Raw genomic sequence first — 25,801 nt, forward strand, 5'->3', positions numbered from 1 at the left:
GTAATAGCAAAACAGCACCGGTAACTATAGCAATATCGATCGTTTAATTCTATAGCGAGCGCTAGCAGTACGAGCTTACTGTGAACAACATGGACAAAACTCCATATAAAAAGTTAATTCGTAAACAGTCGAGTAAAGCAGTTTTCGGAATAAAATTACCACCTATTGAAAAAAATGATACGGATCACCATGTCAAAACAATCTTGGATGTCGACCCCGACTACTTTTCTCTCGTTGAAGGTAGAAAAATTCGACCAAACACCTCTATGAACAAGTACAAGGAAGATGTTAAAAATGTTGCCTTAAAAAGGACTCTTCGGGGATTTCTCACGGACGAAATTTTGAGGATAGACAGAGAAATGGAAAATGAAAAAAGTATTTACGAATCCGCGTCTGCACACTTCGATGATTGTCAAAAAAGTTTCGACAAATTTTTGGCTCACGATAATAACAAAACAATTGCTATTATGCAAAAATCGGATGGTTTAGCAAAAGATCTGGTAAATCAGACTGAAGAGCACAAACAGGCAAATTACGAAGTGGCAACTCTCAAGTCCAAATTGCAGTACATCGACGAGACTTTACTGATATTGTTGTCGTTCGAGGAATTCCTTCATACTGCTGCACCGATTTTATGGCAGGAACATAACAACGTTCAACTGAATAGACACCACACTGAAATCATAGAAATGGATTCAAATATCTTCGTTCCTGTAAACACAGATACAGTCAAAGAGCGCTTGAGTAAACTTTCAACTCCAAAATTATATTTTGAGACCCCTGAGCAACTCTTGGAAATGTTTGACTTGTTGGAGCACCAGAATCTTAATTATTTACTTGCTACAGAGGAATTAAACGCTGAAAAAAATAAATTACTAAAATCGAGAGACGTCTTTAAAGCTACTCTAAACCAAGAATTAGATTTCATTCAAAAAAAGGTAGGTAAGAGATATTTTAATTATTTATCGACTTCATCGTTCAATTCTATGGGTGCCTACCAAATAATCATTTATTATACACATTTCTTATTTTGTCTTACGAGAATTATTTGTTGTTTTATCTGTTTATTTAAATTTATCAATATACATATTACTTGGAAATATAAATTAAACTTATTGGGTTTCATTTAGAATTTTTAAATAATTTCAGATGGATCGAATTGAAGCCATGATCGCAACTAATAAAAATCGCGAGATTGAAGTTAAAGAAATATTTTACAGAATTTTATTCGATAAATTAAGGTACATAGTGTCTTCGGAGTGTGCTTTACAAGTATCTAACTACGTTGAATATGCCTACGAACAATTAGTTTCAACTAACGAAACTAATCTCAGCCCTGTGGAAATGACGAGGGCTCTGGAGAACGAATATGACAATTTAATGCTGGATTTGACAACTTACGATATAAACCTCGTGAAGGCAGTGGAGCAAGAGATATATGAGAATGAAATAAAAAACATGAAACAAGCCAAAGAAGCCGCTAAACTTTTAAAAGACGTCGACAAGCTAAATAGAAGGTTAAAGTCGTCCTTTGAGCCAACAAGACGGAAAATTAATTATTAATTGAATATGATCTCAGGAGGTAGCCCACAAATCAAACCAAGATCTAAAATAACCCTAACCTACCATGTTACGCAGAGTTTTTAGAGCCAAACAAGCAACGCCTCAAATCCAGGAATCCCTCGTGTAGTATCGCTAAAAACCTAGCAGATACTTAATTTAATCTAAAACGTGAGTGGGCAAAATCATGGTATTTGTCAAAGGCGGGAAAACTAGGCTCTGAAATTACGCCTGGACGAGACTGATGTAAACTTAATGCGCCTACTTACTACAACCACCGCTGTGGTTGGATAGATTCCCCGGCCTGCCATTCAGTACATAATTCAAGACTGCCCTATGACGCGTTATGTCGCCGGTCCTCCCGAAGACCTGATCACCCTGAGCGACGAAGCCATAACGTGGCTGACTGGTCTATGTGTAGACCTTTAATTAATTTAAATGTTCCTATTTTTACAATGTTTGCCATACGATTAATTAAATTAAAAGTAAATATTTTCAATGAAAACTATAGCTAACATGATCGGTCCAGCCGTTTTTGAGATATTGCAAAAAAACTTCTCTTCTTAGCAAAAAGACATATAAAGCGCTGCAAAGGTACTCCCTTAGTCTCTTATGCTTGTAATGTACATGATACTTAATAATAGCCCGCGTTCGGCCTGTTCTGACAGAATGGTAACTAGGAAACCCTACACTCAGCATGGCAGATTTTTTTATTATTAAAAAAAGTCATTCCACCAAAAAGACAGTAAAATATTGCCAAGACGAAACCACAAGGCTCGCACTGTCAAAAAGTTATCAGATCTTTTGTAAAGCCAAGCTCCTAACTCTACAGGCCCTAAGTTCACAGCTTGGCTCTACAAGAGATCTGATAACTTTTTGACAGTGCGAACCTTGTGGGTTCGTCTTGGCAACACATATCCAAGATGACATGAACGAAAAGTAATCTAAAACCTTTTCCGCCTCCGCTGCCCTACTAATTATCTACTAATCTACTATATATTAAATAATAAATATAATAGGACATTATTACACAAATTGACTAAGTCCTACAGTAAACTCAATAAGGCCTGTGTTGTGGGTACTTACTACTTAGACAACGATATATATAATATATAAATATGTATAAATACTTACGTACATAGAAAAACAACCATGACTCAGGAACAAAAAACATATATTGATTGTGGAATATTAGTATATTAATATTAGTATTGATTTAAAAAAAAAGCATAGCAGAATATTGAGATCTGTTTTTCTGAACCTATATCTACAGTGGCGCAACTGGTGAGCACAAAAACGGTAGACTTTATTGCAGCTTTTTACTTTTACCGCAGACAGACGGACAGACATGGCGAAACTATAAAGGTTACTAGATAACTATCTAACCATGGAACCTTTGCATGGAACCCTGTAAAGCACATGAGTGCATCTAGAAAGGTTAAATATCTACTCTTGATATGTCAAAAGAAGAATTCTTTCTTATTGTGACATTTGGAAATCAATATGAAGCTTTCAATTTGTTGCTATTTTTCATGTTGATTTGAGGCATATTATTTGTTTATCTCACTGTTATATACACACTGTTTATATAGTTTACAAGAACAATGTCTACAAAAAACTGCCTTAAAAAAGAACGCAAGCCTCTCGTACCGTTAAAAACACTCGACGTAGTTTTCAGACGTCGTTATGTGAAAAATACCCAATACTACTTTACAAACAGAAAACATGCATTAAAAGAAGAACATGGAAAAGCAAGTCAGCCGTTTCGTGTGCCTAGAACTGAGAAGTTACTCAGTTACATAAAGTACAGCGACAGAATTGAAAAAAATATATTTAGAAAGAGGCTGTCCCAACCGCTGCACCTGAAAGACAATGTGAAGATAGCGGCGACGAGGGACATATCGCGACGGCTGTTCATTGAGGAACCACCCGACGATGTCAGGGCAGTGGTTGAAATCCACCCAGAATTTTACACTGTCATTGAAGGACGACCGTTACGAAGCTTTGACGATATCAAAGTATACGTTCAAAATATACAAAATTATGCTATGAATCGCCAACAAATAGGTTATCGTAGAGATTTGATAATGAAAATCGACGAAACATTGGTAGAAGAAACTAGAGAGCACGATAAGATTGTAGAAAATTTAAAAAGCCACATAAAAAACTTTCAAAAGTTTCTTACCGAAGATTATAAGAAGGCGTGTGCTAAAATTTCAGCAGCAGAAATTGCCTACAATGCCCTCGTTGCGAAGAATAATCAGTTTCTTGTGTTAGTTTCATCAATAACAAAGTTAAATAACATTCTGTTCAAATTGGACGCGATTAGATCAGTTTTAAAAATATATCGCAGCTTTTTAATTTATGTGGCTCCACTTGAATGGAGAAAAGAGTATGACGAAAATCTACGACTGATGGCAAATAGGAATAAGTCAATTTTATTCGTGACCGATACATTTAAAACAGACGATGAGATAGCAGAAACTGCGGATATAGACAAGATGGTGGAACAGGCTAAGGTAGAGCTGAGTAGTCCTCTAGCCCCACATTTGTACTTTGTGAAGCCTGAACAGATGATGCACTTGTTTCACACAATGGAATTACAAAGTAGAGAATATTTACTCCAATTGGCTAAAACCGGTGATCCTTTTAAGCTTCTAATGCGCTCTATTAAGACACTTAAGAAAGTTACGAAAGTAGAGCTCGAATACTTTCAATATTACATTGATAGTATAAATAGTCAAATTACGAGGGAAAAGCTGAACGAAATACATCTCCAAGAAAAGTTTTACCGTATTTTGAATGAACCTTTTTATCACTCTGTCGCTAGTCCCGATACATTAAAGTTAAAAATTTGCATAGAATTCGTATACCAAGAGGTTTTTGGCAATAGTGATGAAGACCATGAAAATCTAAAAGATCCTATGAAAATCATGGAAGTAATGTATGAGGATTATAATCTGAAACTTGATTCCCTGGACTTCAAAATAGTGAACCAAGCTCGAAATGACTGCTTTGCTCAGGACTTGACTATGATGAGAAATGCATACAAAGCAGAAAGAGAGCTGAGAGCATTCAGAGAAATGACAAATGCTATGCATAAGGCGTTTTTGCCTCCTATAACATATAAAAGACCTGAGTTTAAAAAGTTTGTTGACAAAAAAACGAGAAAAGCCCAAGCACTGGCTGAAAAAAGAAAAGCAGCCGCATTAATGGGGGAAAAGCGAGTCGCTCATACGTTTAAAAGAATAACAGACGAAGAAAGAGAGGGGCTATTGTTATTTACGGAGTGGTGTGAGGGAACAGATCCAGTACCTTACTTGAAAACGTATTATCAATATTCTAAACCAGCCTTAGAATGGATGCCTCGCCATTCTTTGAGTGAAATTTAAAGATCAAGAGGGGTAAGCAATGTGTGGTTTACATAGGTCGTCCTGCACTGCAGTCATGTCAAATCAATATATAATATAACCTTTTGCAGCATCATTGTTATAGGTAAGTTGTATATACTTACTTAGATGGATTTTTTAAATAGGTCAGTAAGTGCAATTACCAGATCCAGTGTTGCTACGCGAAAATAGCCTAAGGAGACCTTACCTAACTTATTATTTAACTACAATTGGCAATTAAAAAAAAAATTCTATAAGTAGTCAATTATTCGGTGACAAAAACATCAATACTTGCAAAAAAATAAATTCCATTTCTTTGCAAATCGATTACATTTCTATCCAGAATCAATCTTAGAGAACAACGTAGGTTAAGACACTATAAAAGCGTCAATGGATTTCAGAAATCACTAGAAGTAAAAAAAAAAAAAAACTGTATTATCCAAACATTTTCTCTTTAATTGTTACCTAAGTTTTAGATTTTTCCGATATTTTTATTGTCATTATTATCCTCAAGCCTCTACAGCTGATTATAACTAAGGACTGATTATAACTTTGCCCCAACTTAGATTGACTTCTAAGAAGCTTTTGTTCCTGAGTAGAAATGTAATCGATTTGCGAATCAAAGTTTTGACCTTTAATTTTCTCCAAAATTTGTACCTAATATACCAATTATCGTTTCGGATGTGGCGAAGACCGGCATATTAAATGTTTGGTTGGGAAGACCGTCATAGAGAAAGAACTCTCGAATTTGCATGCATACTTCACTCAGACACACTCGGAAAGGAAGAGCTTCGCTACGTTTTATAAGTGGATTATGTCTACAAATGCAAGAGTTAGACGCGACGAAACAGCTTGTAGACGGTCTTATCTGGTAGCTGTTCTAATCCCACATTGACTTTAAAAAGTTAGGGACAGTATTTTACACACCGATTCCTGGGTCACGACTGTTTCTATGTATTTATATAATTATTCTATATATTGTTGCCTAAGTACCTACAACACACGCCTTAATTGATCTTGCTGTAGGACTTAGTCAATTTGTATTTGTGTTATAATGTCCTTATAATATTTATTATTCAAGATTATTATTGCAAAGCAGCACCGGAACTGGTAGCAGTCTTCACTGACCCGCTTAAAAATCCATATTTCATATACTTAAACAGGACTTATTTAAAAGCATGAAGATTATTTTTACAGCGCCATCGCCATGACATTTATACGAGTTAGCTTTCAAATGGTTTTAATTCGTATCAAGACCACTTAAGGTTTGAATTAAAATATGAGTTATGACAAATTATTCAGGGATATTTTTAGTTAATCTAGTTGGCTTACATTTATGTATTTTTATCTTGATTTCATAATTATTATTATTCAATTATTAAAATGGAAGACGAAATGCGCTCGTTTATTATTAACATTCCGAAACCCGTAGTTTATGCTAGAAAATCGGATCCTATAAAGTGTACGGTTCGCCAAAAAACAAAGTTGCCTGTCTACGACAGCAAAAGAAAGCCGTCTAATATATCATTGCAGAAGTACTCTTTACCCGGAAGTAAGCCTTTGTCTGTGAAGAAGTTGGGCAATGATGTCTTGTTGTTACCATACAGGCTGTTTTCAAAAAGACAAGAATCTGAAAGACATAAGACAAGATTAGCAATAAACGTTTATGATAAATATAAAATTGTCAGCACAGACCTGCGGAGGCGATTGCACATTGAATCTCCCCCTAACGAAGTCCAAGGATTGACTGACATTGACCCAAAATTTTTTGAGTATGTGAATGGAAGGGCGTTGTCCAATTATATCCCACTTTATAAATCACTGGGCCCTTCATTAAATAGTCTATTTAAAATTCGACATCACACTAGTTTTGTAAAAGATTGCGTTTTGAGAATCGAATCTAATATGAGAAAAGAATTGCTAACATATGAAATCAGCGTACAGAGATGTAAGGAGCAAGCACAATATTTTGACACGTTTATATCAGAAGACTATCTTAAATCAATGGTCTTCTTGAGAAAGTGGGATGAACTCAAAATGAAACTTAACTCAAAGGAAGCTGAACTGCAAAGTCTCGCGAATGATAAGTTTTACATTATGTCAAGACTGATAGGTTTAGACTATAGATACAGTGTGCAACAGAAGTATGGAAGATTGCTCTATTATCTATCTCCACCTACATGGCGAGCGAATCACAGAGACTTTGCTAGATCGATCGAGATAGAAAGGAAAGGGTTTGATTTAGGATATTCTAATGATGATGATCCGTTTACAGTGATATTCGAGAAATTAAAACAAGAAAGCCTGGGAAATCCTATCGCTCCGGTGCTTTACTTCCAGCGGCCGAATGATTTGATGGATATGTTCGAGTCTATTGAAAAGCAGCAACTGAATTATTTGACGTACGTTATTTACAGCTCACCTTACGTGAGGACACTGAAGAAAGAATTGGTCTCATTGAAATCCTTGATCCTACAAAGTAGCGTCTCGGTTGTTACCGCTATTAAAGAATTCGAAAATATGCTGGAGAGAGAAAATACTAGATGTAACATAATCGAGGCAAAGTTCCACAAAATCCTCAAAGGAATGTTTTACGAGAGCGTTGGATCTTTGGAAGTATTGAAAATGGGTCTACATTTAGAATATTGCTATGAAAAGGTACTGAATGAAAAACCAATGAACACTGACTTGGTATCCATGGCTAAAGTTTTAGAGTCAAGTTATATGGATTATTGGAAACGTCTGGATGAAGTATGTAGTGATGACATAAAAAAAGCTGTTCAACGTTATATTGAGCTGGAACGAACTAAAATGAGGAAGGCAAGGTTTGCTGCTAGAGAGTTTCGTCTTTTTAGACGGTTGGAAAAGGAGTTGAGGCGCACTTGCTTGCCAAAAGATAGCCCGGACGTTATATCGCCACCAACAGCCAAACCAAAGCAGAGAACAAAATCTAGAATCAGCCAGGCGCCGCGGCCTCGCACCGTGATCGAAGCATCTCGCGAGTCTCTCACAGAGGCCCAGCTCGAATACTTAGCTCTATTCACAGATTGGACAGTAAATGAAGATCCAGCTAACTATTTACAAGCGCTTAGCGAAGATAAGCACAAAAGGTCAGAAACTACATTTTAATTAATTTAGATCAAATAATTATTGATTAACAGTAGAGGTGCAAAATCTAAGATAAAATTGTGTCCCTGAGTTTGACAACCGAAATAGATGGCGCTGTACTGCGCCATATGATGGTTACTTGACCGCATAATGTACGCAGCCGTACATCGTCTCGAATTTATATTAGATTTTACACATTTTATAGGTACCGTCAATTAAATCTTTGGTTAAGACATTAATTCTTAAATTAAACACACTGTATTGAAAACAGATTTTATTTACGGGGAATCAATATGAAAACAACCTACATATAGCCTATTAATTCCACCATCAAACAAAATACAATTGGATATAATATAGATAGATAATATAATAAAACAAATCACTTTAAATAACAAAATGTACATTTCCTACTCATAAAAATGTTTGGTTTCTTGGTATTGACGAATAACTACTTGGAATTTACATATTTACAATGATGACTAAACAAACCTGGTAAAAGCTTTACACCAATGCAATCAGCAAGTTCTAAACTAATTGTTATATGAATCACTCCATAAATAAATTAAATGATATGAATTGCTTACTAAACAGCATACGTTGTACAGTCAGCGTCAAATACTTTGTAGAAACCAAAGTAGCCAAATAGTTCGGTACACCATATATTTAGTATGGTGTACCGAACTATTTGGCCACTTTGACTGCTACAAAGTATTTGACGCTGACTGTACCTATTACTATCAAGTTTGTCTTCGTGGAGGTTAGCAGGTTACACTACACCGGCGAAAAATTATACAATATGTAAAGTTATAACACATATGTATGATTAAAGCTTTTAAATGACCGAAAACCGGGGTATAGATATTTCTCCATTACTTGTACCCAAATAGCCAGGTATAGAAAGTACCAGACCAGACCCGTATTTCACCAGATTGGCAAATTACAATTTAATTGGCGTTACATTTCTGGGTCAGGCATCAGGCAGGATGATATCTTGTGACCCAGTGTCAGATGGAAATTGTCTTGTATGGCCATATTTAGTTAATCTGGGTGTGTGACAGCAAAGCCTGCGTTTTTATTTAAAAAAACTGATGGGCGCTGACATCCGCTAATTTTGAACTACATTTATGCTGACGCTGGTTGATGCAATGAGTCATTGGACTTTGGTGAATCTTACTCCATATAAAAATTCGGCCAGTGGGTCGATGTAGCGCAAAAACAAACCAAATGTAATAACAAAATAACATAATACAATATTATGTAGACGTACCTTAAACTAAATGCGCAAACGTTAAAATTGTTATTTTACAACGAAATACTTATCTACGCATGTAAATTTCGTTATATTATCTTCCAAATTCGTTTATTTACATTATATGTACATAGAGAAGATTCTCGACACAGAAACGTTAAAAGCCTCTTTTAGAAAGTTATACACGAACATCTCATTTCCATGTTAATAAATAATTATGTCTACACGAAAACAGTGAAAATTCAAAGAGTTTAAAGCCCTTACGGTCTTGACAGATAGATATTTATTATTATAATAGGTATCGCTTGATCGTCCATTTCATGTTTCCGCTATACGCGCAACGAGGAGGCTGAGGTGTACTACTGGAAGGTCATATCATATTATTTTGGGACAGAAAGAATCAAGAATACAAGGGTTATTTGTTTGCTGAAAAGCTGTATAGGGAAAAATACTACAAATTCTAGAGATTACGTGTAACTACTATTTATAAAATATTGCATTATAGATATATTTAATTCAAGGTCTGTAGCTCGTCTGTGTAGTCATAGATAATGCATATAGAATTTGTTGACTTTCATGCAAATTAAATGATATGGGCGTTTGGTTTAATTTGGATTTGGATGGTATTCCGTACTAAATCCCAGGTATGTACTAACATTCTGAAAGGTCATAAGATCACAATCATAGATGTCAAGATTCTTTCGTTCGGTTGTAAAACCGTGGCCGTTATCTAGTAGACCGACTGACAGTATAATTAATTTATTTCGTTTTCTCCATCTAGCTATTTTCAAAAGAAAATGACTAGTAGTTATAGTTTTATCAAAATATTCGTTTCCTTCAAAATGTTCAATATACTTGAGCAACATTGTGATGGAATATTTTCATAAGACGTTCCTTCATATCTACAGTAAAAACAATATTTGGTGTTACACATCGGACATATCAACCAACATCTACGCGATGAGCATTATCTTAACATTGTACATCACAACATTGATAATCGTAGCCATAAGTTTCACGCGGCCAGTTTATCTGACGCGTTTCTTCTGTAGCTTAGCGAGTTTTCTTCTCTTGAGTATCATCTCGTAGAGGGCGTCGAGGCCTTCGTGCAGGCCCTCGCCCGTAATGGCACAGGCGGGTTGCACGTGCCAGGTGTGCGCGTCGCGCGAGCCGTGCGGCGACGCCACCAGCTCCTGCAGTCCCAACAACTTCTCCAGCTCACGCGGTTCTTTAGCCCCCGGCAGGTCCTGCTTATTCGCCAACACCAAGATCGGCACGCCCGTGTTGTCCGGCGACTTGGCCGTCCGTATCAGTTCCATTTTGGCTTCCTCCATACGTTCTACGTCAACCGAGTCGAGCACGAATATAATGCCATCCGTGCATCGCGTGTACGACTTCCACAGCGGCCGGAGTTTCTCCTGGCCTCCGACGTCCCAGACGAGGAAATTTACTCCTTTGGACTTTCCTATGGTGCCTTTAACCTTTTCGCAGTTAAAGCCGATAGTGGGTACCGTGTTGAGGTACTGGTCGAACTTTAGCCGGTAGAGCGCAGTGGTCTTGCCGGCGGAGTCGAGGCCTAGCATGACGACGTGCAGCGTGCCTTGCGCGGAAGGCAGCGCGTCGAGCAGGCTCGAGTTCTTGCCCATGTTCGCACCCATGCTGCGCCGCCGCACGAGGCGGCTATCTCACGCTCTCGTCGGGTCGCAACATCACGAGGAGAACAGGAACTCACCTGAAATAAAGAAAATCGTCGATTAAGCACACGAGAACATTGCATAATGCTATTTACACTCGGGTAAGCCAGCTTTGGCAGTAGAAAAGGCAGCAAATTCGAAAAATGTAGGGCCCAAGAATTGATCTCCCATAAAAAAATTTGAATTTCGCCTTTTACTACTGACAAAGTTGGTTTGCTATAGTATAGTAATTTTCGTAATACCAAAGAGAATTTGAAATAGAGGTGGACTGTCAACGAAAATTTTGTAGCCACAGTAAATTTACTGCCATCTATCGACACATGATTAAAACTTTTAGAACGCCTTTAATAACTTTACTTTTGTGGCTACAACATTTTTACAATTCTCTTTGGTAATACATAGTCAAACATGCCTTATCTGGATATCTGCTTGGCTCCACTTTTTGGCGTTATTCATAAACGCGTTACTGGCCTGAATTAGCTATGAATCTTTTGTCTTTCTCTGTCATTGTGACTTATGTATTTGTAGGAAAGGGATAAAACATTATTTAACTAAATCAGGCTCGTAAAGTTTTATGAATAAGGGGGAAAAAGTGTTGGTAACTTTCGAGCACGGGAGTTATAAACTCATAATGACATTTATGACTATTTGACTAAGTAGGTATATAGGTACCCTACATTATGGCAGTGTATTCATGTGTATTGGTTGGTGCTATTCGTGTTTAAACCACTGTTGTGCAAGCGGCTACACGCTTCTATTTATACTGACTTTACTCGAAAATAGTTATTCAATAATGCGACTAACCGATCAATATAAATAATTTAAATTCTAATTGAACCCTTTCAAAAATAAGTGGTTTGGATTAAAAGTTCTTACCAATTTAGACCTCTTGCCCCTTTGAGTCTTACACACGTAATTGGTACAATTGGATGCCTTATTCAACTAAATAGATAAAGAAAAGCTTTCTCGTTGATTTAAGAATATTTCATTGTTAATGGCAATTTCAATTCCTTCAAGTGGGCTTTGCTCTCTGTAGATTTGGTTTTTAGGGCAGTAGTAATTCGAAATGTTGGATTTTGAAAGCAAGATTGAAGTTAAAATAAACAGCTTATAATATATGAATACATGTCATATACCTACATTTTGTTGTTAACATCGCAAATAGAATCAAAAGATAATTTTCATCACACTCGTTCGAAAAAGATCTTATTTCATGCAGGTGTACTGAAGAACAAAGACCTATATTGTTCCCGCGGGAGATAAGGACTGTGAAAAAAAAAGCTATAACTCCCTGGGGAGTGATAGCATTTTTTTTTAAATTATGTAACTTATTCATACAAACCAAATAGCATAAATGAGTTTTACTTTTAAAATACTGACGTTTATAATTCAATATTTTTGTTTATGTTTAAAATTATTTAATTTTATTAATTTAACAGCCGTTTAAAATATTTTTACATGATTTTCAATCGTGGCTGAATGCCGAATAGGTCTGTGCCTTCGATGCCTAACCTGTCAAGAAATTACAAAATGGCGGACGAATGTTTGATATGTCACCGTATTTAAGAATTATTTCGCTTAAAATTTTGTTCTTTTTTCGCAAGTGTGATGTAAAACATTGTGTGTAACTCCGGGGGTAAGGATATTGCAAACTCGGGTCTTTAATTCCCTTGTATCCGAGATTTCACTTACTCCCCTCGTTGCACAATGTACTATTCCCAAAACTTTGCACATTGTAATTATGACAGGTGAATATATGAGGGTTCGAAACGTGTATTTTAAATTATTTATGCTTACGCGATATAATCCGTCTAAATAGTTTTATTTCATGAATAACTATTGCGGTAACCGAAGACAATGGTAAATTAAAGAGTTATATTTTCATAAATTATATGCCTCTTTTTAGAGTTTAGCCATGTCCGTCTGTCCGACCATCATAGGCTTTGCTCCGTGATTGTTAGTGCTAGAAAGCTGCAATTTGGCATGGATACATAAATTATGCATGGCAACAGAACGGTAAAATAAAAAGTAAATACCTCAATTTTTGAAGTGGAAACTTCTTAAGCGGCGCTGTGAACTTTTTGTGATGGGGAAAAAATGTTAAACTCGCGTCAGGGGTCACGTGACCGACGGATTGAAAATTCGTAAGACGGACGTGTGACATCATGATGACGTGCAAATTGAATGTCATCGAAGCCTGGTTACTTTTGAAAAATCGTATCTCATTCAAGTGGCACATTTTATTCACGGACTTATAAGATTATCCGGATATGGTACATTGGCCAAAAGTGTGTCCACATGTAAAGTCAAAGTGGGCCGTTGCATCTCTTTCTAATTAGGGTGACCATGAGTTATATGTATCTGGGATATTAGGATAACGTCGAATATATAGTTTGGTCAAGATCTTTTGTGATGTATAAATTATTAACTAATATAAACTGGATTTAATCGCATATTACGTTTTATGTTTACATCCGACGTTCCGAGGACGGCGTTGTCCCCGTGGTCTCGAAGAAAACTGGCTAAAGTTGACATCAACATCTTCTAGCCGCGCGAGTTTTTCGAACTACTCGCACTTGGTCTTGTTTATTGACTTGAACATTTTGCGCACTAGGGATGTTACTCTGCGACACACAACACTAACGATATCCGATTTTTCCACTGTCGATATCCGTTCTCACTTACACATACTAATAACTGGGGGCCTACCGCAAAAACCGAAATTCGCAAATTGCGGAGATCTTTGTCTTTTACTCTCACTAAAACGTAATAAGACAGAGAAAAATCGCCCGCAATTGATGAACTTCGATTTTCGCGGTTATAGCCCTGGATTCCATGTGGATGAGATTTATATTTTCTAATTAAAATACTTAAGGTGTTACGATGCCGGACATGTGTTTGAAAATTAATAAATGGCAGCTGTTAGCCGCCACTGTCGAATTAAAAAATTGTCACGATTTTTCATTTGTAGTCTTCCTCTTTCGCACTCATGGTATGTTCATATGCGTGATGGCTTACGTTTTGCACACTTTAACTATCTTTAATTCTTTGAGTGTCATCTACTCATCGTAGATCTGTGATTGCAACTAGTTTTCAAATTTGCCGCCTTTTGCTACTGACGAAAATGTGTGTCCAACCTATATCGAATCGATTACGTATATATAAATACTTAGTTAGTAAAACCGTTTCAGTATCAAAATATAATGTATAATCGTAAGTCTGGAATGTTTATGGACTTTGGATTTCAATTTTGACAATTAATTATTCTGTAATAGCTATCACTCCACCAATTTAGAATTTAATCATGTTATAGACACACCTAATTAGATAAACATACTTAAGTACTTCATAAGAATTGTGTAAAACTGATTCACATCGTGCCGACATCATAGTCACCCTAATGAGTTTGACAATTATCGTCTTGTATTTTTATCGTAAAAGTGAATGATTGTGGTTCACCTGTGAAAATATATACCACAATCAGCAAAACTTTCATTTGTACAACCTGCCACACAAAAATTTTACCCATTTTTTTAATATTTCGCAATTAAATGCTGAGCCCCACCATTTACGCATTTTGGAAATATCTCGAAAATATGTCATCAAGTTGCGATACCAATTAATATTCAAAGTTTCTACAATGCCTAACATATTAAAATTGTTTTTTTTTTGTTATGCACATGCTTGGTTTAATTAGTTAATAATATTGACATCATAATTATTTACAAATTACTTAAAAGATTTGAGAACCGCACTCTGTATATAGCACTAAAATAGTAAGACAGTATTTAATTTCAGTAGTATATTGATATAAATACTACTACAATGGTATGTTTTTAACATTGGCAATATGTGTGAGTGAGACACCGCGCCCCACTTTTGCTATCTCAAGTGAACCGTTTTCTCTAGTCTGGTAAGACCACCTTTCTACCTCAGTGATAAGGTTCAATTTACTATAACAAAAAAAGTTAAGAGTGTGCTCCACTTTATATCTCCATGATTTTATTTCCTTCATAATCGTGTTGTCATAACGGTTAAAGAGGTTTAATCTTTGTTAATTGTGTTGTATTGTATCTTTGTGTTGTTGAGTGTCCATGATTGTAGATACTCAAATTTTTCCTTACCGAAAAGTTAAATAAGAGAAAATCGTTGTTTTACTTAATATGATGGTGAACGATTCATTAACATTTACTGATTGTGTAGGCTGTAGTCCTGCTCATGTCTCATGAATTACTCAGTATATGTTATATATTAACACTAAAATTTCAAAATATCTTCCACACTCAAATTTATTTACGTAGGTATAATAGACAATTATCTCTTTTTATAAAACTGCTACTCAATTTCTTCAAAATATCAAAAATGCACAACGTTAATATTCAAGTTTTCACTTCTGCTGGCACTCCCGGAGTGCAACCCGATTTTTTTATTTTATTATAGGGTACCTACCACACAAAATGATATTTTTTTGAAAAAAAAAAAATTGCTTTCCATTTGCCTAAATAGTGTGGGGTATCGCTGGATAGGTCTTTTAAAACCAATAAGGGTCTCCAAAAACCATTTTTTGATAGAATTAATATTTTAGGAAATACTCGCTGCAAAAGAAAAAAAATGTGTCCCCCCCCTCTAACTTTTGAACCATGGGTCCAAAAAGTATGAAAAAAATCGTGACACAAAAGTTTAGAAAATTCTTTCAATGAAAACTATAGCGAACATGATCGGTCGGATCGATTTCTGAGTTATTGCTAAAATCTCAGTACAAAGACACCAGTCAGTACCTTCAAAGCGCTGCGAAGGTTATGCTCCATTATGCTTGTAATGATACATGATACTTACTAATTAATAGCCCTCGTTTGACCTGTTCTGACAGAATGGTAACTACGGAACCCTACACTAAGCATGGCCAGGCATGCTCTTGGCCGATTTTTTTAAATCTCTAATTGTCATTTTATAAGAATGATGTGCCGTACATAGGCTACGGAGACTGCTTACTATCAGGCGGGCCGTATGCTTGTTTGCCGCCGACGTGGTATAAAAAAAGAACTGTTAGTGTTGTATATATGTATATTATATATATAGAGTTATTGAACAGATACGAATACGAGTGTACTTACTGAAGTTAAGTTCATGACCAAAGCTTCCTACTTTTTAAGAAGTACAACTAGTACAAGGAAACTCCATATAACGTCACTTGATATATTCACTCCCTATAACGTCGACATTTGTTCGCTATAGTTGGTTTACTTTAGTATTAATTTCTCTCTATATAACGAAAACTTTCTAAAGCGTCAAAAAACGTCCCTTAAGTGTTAGCGACACTCAACGGTTTACACTGTATTTCCAAACTCCGTCCAAAATAATTACGCACAGCAGCCGTCCGTGCACAAATAATTGCGGGAGAAGGCAGGTGGAGTAGCGAAATGAGACGCCATCGGCATCGCGCCCTTTAATAATTATCATTCGCGTCAGACAGCCGGGTCGACGACTTTTTGCCCGCTGCGAGGCACGGGCGAGACTCTAGAATCACCCGTGAAGACTTAACGAAGGTCGTCTTTTACTAATGCAGCGCGCGCGAAAGGGACAGCTGAACCTGATCCCACGATAAGTTTGTTGACAAATGTTTTGCGAGAGTCACCGCAATTTCAATTCCAGCCGCTGCACCGTATTTGGATATTCGATCTCCCGAATCGGGCCATTGGCCTCACGCCATCGTGATCTCTTCAAGATTCGCAACGTCCGAGTCGTTATTTGAAAACGAAACCGCCTTTTTGGCCAGATTGCAAGACCTTAAACGGGCTAAATGATTCACTTAGTACGCCAAAGATCCTCGTGTCGGTAATGTATGTAAGTTGCTTGTAAATACGCAAGGGCACTAAACGACTCTAATAAGGAGTGCTGCGTTTTAAGAAAATTTATGCATGTCTCTTAATTTATTGTTAATTTACTGCTGCAGATTTCGAAACATTGCCAGTTTTAACGTTACGCTATGGGTTGAATCTAGGGTACTGAGAAAAGTAGATTAGCTTAGTATGTATTGGTCACTTACGTATATAATGTCTGTGCATGATGGTTGCTATTAAATTACGTTGCACAAGCCTTCGATGGTCGATTGTGCGCGCCGCAGCAGGTATTTGTTGAGCAACTCGAGGAGCGAATTGAACTATGGCCCTATCCCACGGATACGTATCTGGCTGCCCATTGCATTTTAATTTCATTTACATCACCGACGACTACAAAACGACGATATGTTTTTATTTAATAACACAAACAATCTATTCCAGTAAGATGTGCCGATGAAAAATAAAAACAGTTTTTAAAAGTGCCATGAAAGTAATTTATGCCCGCATATGGGCATAACCCCCCCTCTCATAACAACTAACATTAGGCCAAACGCGGTCATTCCCGGGTTCAGTTGATATGTTCATGCAAAGTTGGTGTTCACCACCACCGGCACTATAATTTGGCAGTATAGACTTTGAGGTGACAAAACGGCATATTTATGGTGACCCTGCCACACTTGTCATTGCAAAGTTCGTCCAAATATGGTTGGTTTGGCTCTAAAAACTTGAATATTTAATAAAAAAAATGCTAAATGTGACATACTTGTCGTAAGGGAGCTTCAGTGGTCACATGCGGTGGCACTTATATGCGGGTCTTTATCAGCTCTAGTTTACAGAATAATATTTTTTTGCAAACAAACGCTTGAATTAAAAATGAAAATGTACTTATCATAATTATTTTATTACACCAGTGTTTTGATAAAAAAGAGGGGTAGATTTCTACCTGATGGGAGTTTTAAGGTGTAACATTTTCCGTTCAATTTTAAAGTCAGCTAATAAATAATACAAAACACAAAAATAAAATAGAATCGTAATTTTTGATCTATTTAGATGAAACTCACCAGTAAAAATAATAATATTATTTGTATGTAAGTAAGTAAGTAAGTGTGTAATGTTTGTCTTAGTTAATTTTGTACTCAAAGATACTTAAGTAGGGTTAACAGATACGAGTACAAAGTGCACCATAAAAAATACAGTTGTTTCAGGGCATCAAAAGTTTCGCTTTTATTAAAATTCGAGGTCGAATCATTTGCAAGCGGGACCCGCGGCGGTCACCCGAACTGGCCGCGCCTTCGACCTGTCTATCTCGAATAACTAGTATAGCAACTTTTGTTTTTATTCGACCGACTTTAATATTAACAAAGGTTGTCTAATACGGTCAGTCGGTCATAGATGGATCATGTGTACAACTTGCAATAACAATAAGTACAATAACGTGTATGGTCAGGAGTGTCAGTACTTATTCGCCGTGAATTTCAAAGCACTTGTATTCGAGATTCGCACACGGTTAAATTCTTTTTAGGAACTTATTTTCAACGCTAATTATCCACATACGTATATCACAGTGTAGTACCTATTATAAACATCTCAGACGTACAAGTGTCACAGATTATTGAATAAAATAACCTATCCATACATAATTATATGTATTGTAAGATGCCAAGTAGCAAGGAGAAAGTGCTCTATTATATTCCTTTTATGCGGTTGACGTCAGATTCATCATAATATTTCCTCGAAATGCGGGAGCATATTCACGGAGTATAAGCTGGTAGGTTAAGAGTTTATCTCTCTAACGAAAACTGAAAACATGTGTGAAAAAGTTTAAGTTGCATTCATTAATATTAAAAGGAAATTAGCAAATGAAAACTTTAAGTGGTACGAGTGTAAGTGGTAAATAATAAGCAATGTCATGACAAGTCGATTCACAGCTGTGTAGGGTCAAAAGAGTCGAGAGAAAGCACAGATGCAATGCTGGCCCTTTACTTTCTCCACCTGGGCCACGCCTCAACATAACTCCACGCTTCCTCAGATGGCTAATAGCAAATCTACTAAAACCAACCGGAACAGAAAGTCACCGTGTATTCACTAATCGTGATCTTTTAATCTAGAATTAATGTGGGAAATTTGAACGATGAACAATTGAAGGAATTGGATGCGTATTGAGATAAGAAAAATCGATTCTAGTGCTGTCACATTCTAATTAAAATGGTTATGTAATAAGATGTAACTAGATAGGTACTGGATGACAATGAGACAGTCAACCAAAGTATTAACTTGAAGAATTTTCTGAAGGTTCTGGAGTCGGTGTATGCTGACATAAGGGATTAAAATTTGCTCGTAATATTTGTTGGAAGTAATTTCACTCCAATAATAACTAATATTTTTAAAAATACAAATGTTAAATTCTTATATTGAGTTTATTTTACTTTTGTCGTAAGATATTGAGTTGAGCTTCTCACGATCTTTTTTAGTGAACCTTCGTTTTGGTCATACCATACTTACTCGAAATAAAAGTAGGTAGGTAACAGTGGCGGATCGTTCAAAGAACTCGATTCCCACCGGCTTGTCTAAACTTCAGCCCGTTGAGTACTTTCACGATCGGTTCATGGAGAAAAGGAAACCAAAATTAGCTCCGGGTTCCCTACGAATATTTGTGACGCGCCGCCACTGGTAGGTAATGTACTCGTTTACTTGTTAATGGAGCTTTGGTGCTCAATAATGAGTTTGAAGTAGGCAATTAACGTAATGTCCTTAAGCAATTATCGCATGAACGACAAAAAGTTGTTTTTATCGGGAGAATTCCGTTTAGTGCCTAATAAAAACACACATTAACCTGGATCAGCCAAATATTAAGAGAAAGTTTCTTTAAATGTACTGCTATTCAAACATGCCGTTATCAATGCAAAAAAAGAGTTTTATTAAAGTATCTTTATATTTCTCTTCTTTTACTTTTATGTTTATTTCCGTTGAAAGATATTTGAATCGCAATCTTATCTTTATACTTTCAGTAGCTTCGTGTAGCTTCATATGGTACTTAATGGATCCGTGGAAAATAAGCTACCTTGCAAAAGAAATCAAATGCACGATACAGTTAGGTTTAAGCATGTTATAGTCAAGTCGCCGGAATGCAGACACGAGACCAAAACATGCGGGTCTAGTGGATTGACCCAGTAATCGACTTGTCAAGTCGCTGTCACTCGCTGTTGTTTCAATACTTTTTTTAACGAACGGCCGCTGGTATTTTATGATATGTTATTCTAGGGCTGTCTTCAGTTTCACATTGAATGCGAATCCGCAGCCGCTCTGCGGGCCGATTTTTGAAATTTCGAGCGCTCGATTTTCGTCACTTGAAAACCTCTGGAAAACGGCGAAATGCTATTTTTGAAATAAGCGATGGAAATTGGGAATCTAGGGGTATTGACCGCTTACTTAGTGGAGATAGTTTCGAAGAGCTCTCGCTCACACACCGGAGCGACACGTGCGGTGCGGAACCGCCTCGGTGTGATAACCGCGTAACAGTCTAATAATTTGTCATTTCACTTGCTCCTGCCGGGCTAGCACATGATTGGCGCGACAGTATCTCACGGCGAGATAGACTACCCGTCTCCCTTTAATTAAGTTAGTAAGAAAAAGTAGGGTAGTATATCTCGCCACGAGATACTGTCGCGCCAATCATGTGCTAGGCTTATTGTTCAATTTTGTTGTTGTGTTGACATTCTAGGATTTCTAACAGTTCTAAATACACACGGATCTAGAAATACAGACAGACCGAGTATTTGTCATGTCAGATGCCGCGTGCGCGGTTATCACACTGAGGCGGATCCGCACGTGTCGCTCCGGTGTGCGAGGCAAACTTTGTGCTTTCAACGCTCTGCGACTTTATGAGTAATTTAAGAGAAGCTGTTTACAAGTTGAAAGATAACTTAAAAAGTAAGTACCTACACATGAATTTAAAAATTGTATACAAAGATAATTTTTCCGCCAGCTCACGTTATATTATTTTATTCCTATACTGTAATATAACATTTCTTAACAATGACTCTTGTATTTTGTATTCAACTTTGAAAGTAAGGTAGCGTTAGAATAGCATTCCAGAAATCCATATTATCAATGTAACACATTGAAGATGATCCTTAATGACGAATAAAGGTTTAGTGTCGTTAATTATGCTTTATGCGGTAAAAATATGAGAATCGTTTAACGCAACGGGGATCACAGTTTAGAGTAAATTTATAGATTGGATACAAGCGAGCGGCTTTTCGTAGCGGGATTCCCGTTACCTCATCGTTTCTGTGCCGTCTCTAGTAGCCGTGTGCATAACGGATCGACAGCAAGATAAATTTATGTGTGTTAACTCGAATAAACTAACAGACTTTAGTAGTGCAATTTACTTTAAGTCAATTCAATAAGTGGTCGAAAGACATTGTATGGGTAAACTTTCAGAAAAATATACACTTACTCAACTAGAGCAATGAAAAGCGGGTCAATTTGTTCCAAGTTCAATGTGGAGAAGATCGGCATATAATTTTTTTGGTCGGGAATCCGTCATAGGCAAGAACTCTCGTATATATATATACGCACGTCGCTCAGACATATAGTTGTGCCGTTCTTGAGACCTTTTCCGTGCGAGAACATTCTCCATAGTAAACGGAGAATGTTCTCAAGAACGGCACATCTATACTCACACACAATCAGAAAGGAAGAGCTTCGCTACTTCTGCTCTACCTCTCGAAGCTCTTCCTTTCTGCCGGCGTCTGAGCGACCTGCGCAAATGGATTTAGTGGTGTAGGTGTGGTAAGTGGTTACAGAAGGTTGGTAGAGCAGAAGGAGCGAAGCTCTTCCTTTCTGTCTGTGTCTGAGCGACGTGCGTACTATGTGTACCTACAAAAACAAGAATAGAAGCGACAAAAAAACCTTGTAGGCGATCTTCTCCAGATTGAACTTATATCAATTTCCATATGTAATGATTATACGATAACGCGATTTACAATAAAATTTAAAGTAAAAGTAAATTTTTTACATTTTTTTTATGTTTGTACATTTATAAGCTATAAAAAATATAAATCGTGTTGACATTGCGCATACAATTAATCAAATACCTATTTCAGGTCTTTTAGCACTAAATTTGGCAGTATTAGGTACAATAAACTGTAAGATAATTGAGCATGAATCAGACATTAACACGTTCTCGGTGGGGTAATAACTGCCTAACGGCCACGTTATTACATACACGCAACTATTTATTACACCTACTCGATAGTATTTATAATATTAAAACGGCCTTGGATAACTATCAATTTCAAACTATGTTATTATTTAATTTGACTTATTTGTGGGTTTTCGAGAAAAGTTATGTCTGGGTATATAACCCCCACGATTTAGGGTGAATTTGCGCGACGTATGGTGCGCTGGTACCTATAAAAGCAGAGTGGATTTTTCAACGAAATAATTGGTATACCTTCACGGTTTTTTTAATACACAATTGAAAGGATTACTCGAATGGTTGATGCTCTTGCCCGTACATACCATTACCTATTATTTTGAATACTGGTAAACTACGACTATAACCAAACTATTTTACGCCTACTAGATATACTGCATTTACAGATGCAAGATCTTACATTGGCCTAATATCGGGTAGTTCCAATCCAGGTATCAATTAATTATAATGTATTATCGATTACTTTAGTTTTCATCATCTCATTTAGAAGGTTAAAAGGGTTTTTCTCGAGTAGGAAAGTTTAGGTCTTCTCCTTCCTCCTCGTCTCCTCATGACTGAGGGTCGCGACCACATGAGATCGTTATTTTGTGCACCGAGGCTCTCTATTCTGCACGATTTTCCGCCTTCTTAATAATAGGCGCCTGTGCAGATTCCTGCCAGGATTTCTTATTTTATTTGCGATAGTGATTGTGAGTACGTGAGGGAAATGAAAGCCCAGAACCTAACCCCTATGATAACCCAGGATAAAACGTCCTGGCGCCGCCGTACAAGGAGGCCCGACCCCATCTAAAACTGGTAGTAAGGGAAGGAAGAAGAACAAGAGTGATTGTGAGTTTTACTTACAGAGTGTCAAAAATAAACTGCGTTAAGTAAGGCCAGGAGAACTTCAGTCTTCAATATACCTGAAACAAAATAAAATAATCACTTTACTTTATTTTCAAAGTGATAGATTTATGTAGTATAAATAAATAAGTGTGCAGTGGGCGCTGTGGTAGCTGATATCTAGTAATTACGCCTTATTTAAAACTAAAAGCGAGCATATACCATAGCGTCAGTAATATAATTAATTTTTTATCGTACACTGCGCAAAAGCCAACTGGCTTTATGGGAGCTCATTAAGTTGGGGAATGACCGGCGAATGAGATCCAACAGAGAGCGGATTGCGAAGCACATTATTCGCCCCGTCAGACCGTATTGTATTCCCATTCCTTACTTAGCGCAGCCGAATCACATTTTTAGACTAATCAGTGTGAATGAGCCGAGAGAAACATAATTTACTTGTCCGGGGCATGAGGAATATTTGAGGCATTCACTATTCCATACAAGCGTTACTTGTGACCAGTGTTCCTCTTACCCAGCCTGACGCTATACAGGTTCGTAACATGAATCTTTGACTTGTCTATGTTGAGTAAGCTAGTGGAATAACACCATTAACAACCCTCGTCACTCACGATACGGCAGCGTACTAGTATTAGTATTAAACAATATACTGAAAAACTCCAAGATAAGCTTTCATTATGAGATTAAGCGTAATTGTAAATTGTGGCATTATCTATGAAAAGGGACCTTATTGTCGATGACGCTTATGCCGCACTGCATCGGGCAGCGTTGTATTTGCGGAAGCGCCATTGACAATAAGGTCCCTTTTCATAGATAACGTCACAATTATTTAATAATGAATTCCCTCTGTACTCGTAGTTATAAAAATATCACAATTTTGCTACTAAACAATAGTGTGTACGCGACAAAACTGCTGCTGCGGCAAACAGATTGCAGTTTAAATCAAGTTTAAGATCTTTTTAGTTCAGGAGTCCATACTAAAGATAAGGTGGAAAACGAAACTAAAAAAATCTCTCGGTTCCATCCCAATAGTCCATTGTACAACGAGGGAGGTGAGATATTGTAAACGAGGGTGATAATTGAAGGGTATTAAATGCCCGAGTTTGCAATATTCTTATTCTCGGAGATACACACAATGTTTTTCATCACACTTGCGAAGAAAAAACTAAAGTTTAAGCGAAATGATTCTTAAGTACGGAGACATTTCAAACATTCGTCCGCCAAGTTCTTATTTTTTGACAGTTAGGCATCGAAAGCACAAACCCATCCGGCATTCAGCCACGATTGAAAAATTGTGTAAAAATATTTTAAACGGCTATTAAATTAATCAAATTAAATATTTATACACTTCAATATACACAAAAATATTCATTTATCAACGTCAGTTTTTTAAAAGTAAAACTTTAATACCTACTTCAAAAAAAAAAACATAAGGCTAAAATTAAGCATAGATGCCTAGTCATTTCGAGTACGACATTATGTCGCACTCGTGTCATCATATCCGACAGGCTCTCGCAGTACTCAAGGTCGAGTTGGTTTGTGTACAACTACACCTCCCGCCCCTCCCGGTTATAAATTAAAAAATACAAGAAGATTTGTGCGGTGAATGGGTGTCACAACACATCAGTGAATAAAAACAAACCACTTGATATAACATTTCACGCGTAAGTATCGTGTTTAATGTGATATTTTTACGTTATTGTAAATACAAAAATCCAAATTTTCGTCACCCGCCATTACTTATAAATGTTGCAAGGTGATATGAATCTTTTTTCCTCCAAATGAGGCATGACGATTACATTGATAAAATGAATATGTTTAATTTAAGTTCCTTGTATGACTATAGAAAATTATATACTTTTTTAGTTTTTCATTCTTTTATTTCAAATTATGTTTTGTCTTATATAAAATTACAGTTTAAATTCATATATTTATTTTGTGTAATATAATATTTTAGATTTCCGACTGATCCGCTTCTATCTGCGAGATGGACGGAAAGTTTCAGCTACAGTTTCAGGGCTATTGATATGTTGCTAACAGAATTTTAACGTCACTCTTTGTAAATAGGCTCAGAAAAATTGTTTGTTTGTTTATACTTTATTGCACGATATAAAATTGTACAAATGGCGGACTTAATACCTTAAGGCATTCTCTACCAGTCAACCATTGGGTCAAACAGAAACTTGCTATTATTTTGTCCATATATGTAAAATAAAAAATAAACATTTATTTATTTAAACCTTATTTCACAAAGCACAGAAATGAAAAGTCCCTAAAAGAAACCTTGAACGCTTTTGCTACAAATTTAATATCTACATACACACTTCCACATGATTGATAGCCAAGTATAAGGATGTGGTTAAAATCCCTCTACTTTGAGGGGAATAAATTAACACTGGCAACCCATTTTTGTATACGTTTGTGTCACTGAACGTAAGACACGAGCGTCGCACGCACACATCGATCGTGTTTCGGCTTTACTTTTGACAGATTAGCCTTATGAGGACTAACTGTCTATGTGTGATAGGTCAGCGATGGCCAATATATGCCCATGGGCATAAATAATGAAAAAAAAATCTATTACGCTCGTGGCCATAATATAGTTCATTATATCTCGTTATCCTGGCATGCTATAACCCCGTTTACGAGCAAGTGTGATGAAAAAAAAGTAAAACGCATTTTATTTCTCAGTGTCAAACCTTGTTCTGCCGCACTTTATTACTTACTTAAAAAAAAGTCTGCAAACGATACGAAAACAAATCCTATTTAAAACGGGAAATTGAATTCAATGGCCTGAAATATGAAACCTTTTAAGCTCAAAACTAGGCTAATATAGAAAGCTAACTTTGACCGGATGCTATGCTAAGGCAATTTCCTTTTATTGAAAATCTCAATAG

General features: G+C 36.6%; 3 protein-coding genes across 3 annotated transcripts in view; 2 read left to right on the plus strand and 1 right to left on the minus strand.

Annotated features, from left to right (window-relative positions):
• The first annotated feature begins 24 nt into the window (after positions 1–24).
• On the plus strand, positions 25–2,902 carry LOC133523652 (uncharacterized). Its single transcript, XM_061859325.1, has 2 exons — positions 25–938; positions 1,150–2,902. The coding sequence occupies exons 1-2, from the start codon at positions 90–92 to the stop codon at positions 1,561–1,563; spliced, it is 1,263 nt and encodes a 420-aa protein (XP_061715309.1). The 5' UTR covers positions 25–89; the 3' UTR covers positions 1,564–2,902.
• LOC133523649 (uncharacterized) lies at positions 2,900–8,325 on the plus strand. Its single transcript, XM_061859323.1, has one exon. It carries the CDS (start codon positions 3,165–3,167, stop codon positions 4,950–4,952), a length of 1,788 nt encoding a protein of 595 aa, XP_061715307.1. The 5' UTR covers positions 2,900–3,164; the 3' UTR covers positions 4,953–8,325.
• LOC133523654 (ADP-ribosylation factor-like protein 4C) overlaps positions 8,319–25,801 on the minus strand; it is an 83,568-nt gene continuing 66,085 nt past the window's right edge. Inside the window, exons 3-4 of the mRNA XM_061859327.1 lie at positions 22,908–22,966; positions 8,319–11,041 (exon numbers count right to left, since the gene is read on the minus strand). Coding sequence (XP_061715311.1) covers positions 10,338–10,967 — 630 coding nt within the window. The 5' untranslated portion in view covers positions 10,968–11,041; positions 22,908–22,966 and the 3' untranslated portion in view covers positions 8,319–10,337. The remainder of the gene's footprint in view (positions 11,042–22,907; positions 22,967–25,801) is intronic.

This window comes from Cydia pomonella, chromosome 12 (genome assembly GCF_033807575.1).
Source record: "Cydia pomonella isolate Wapato2018A chromosome 12, ilCydPomo1, whole genome shotgun sequence".
NCBI lineage: Eukaryota > Metazoa > Arthropoda > Insecta > Lepidoptera > Tortricidae > Cydia > Cydia pomonella.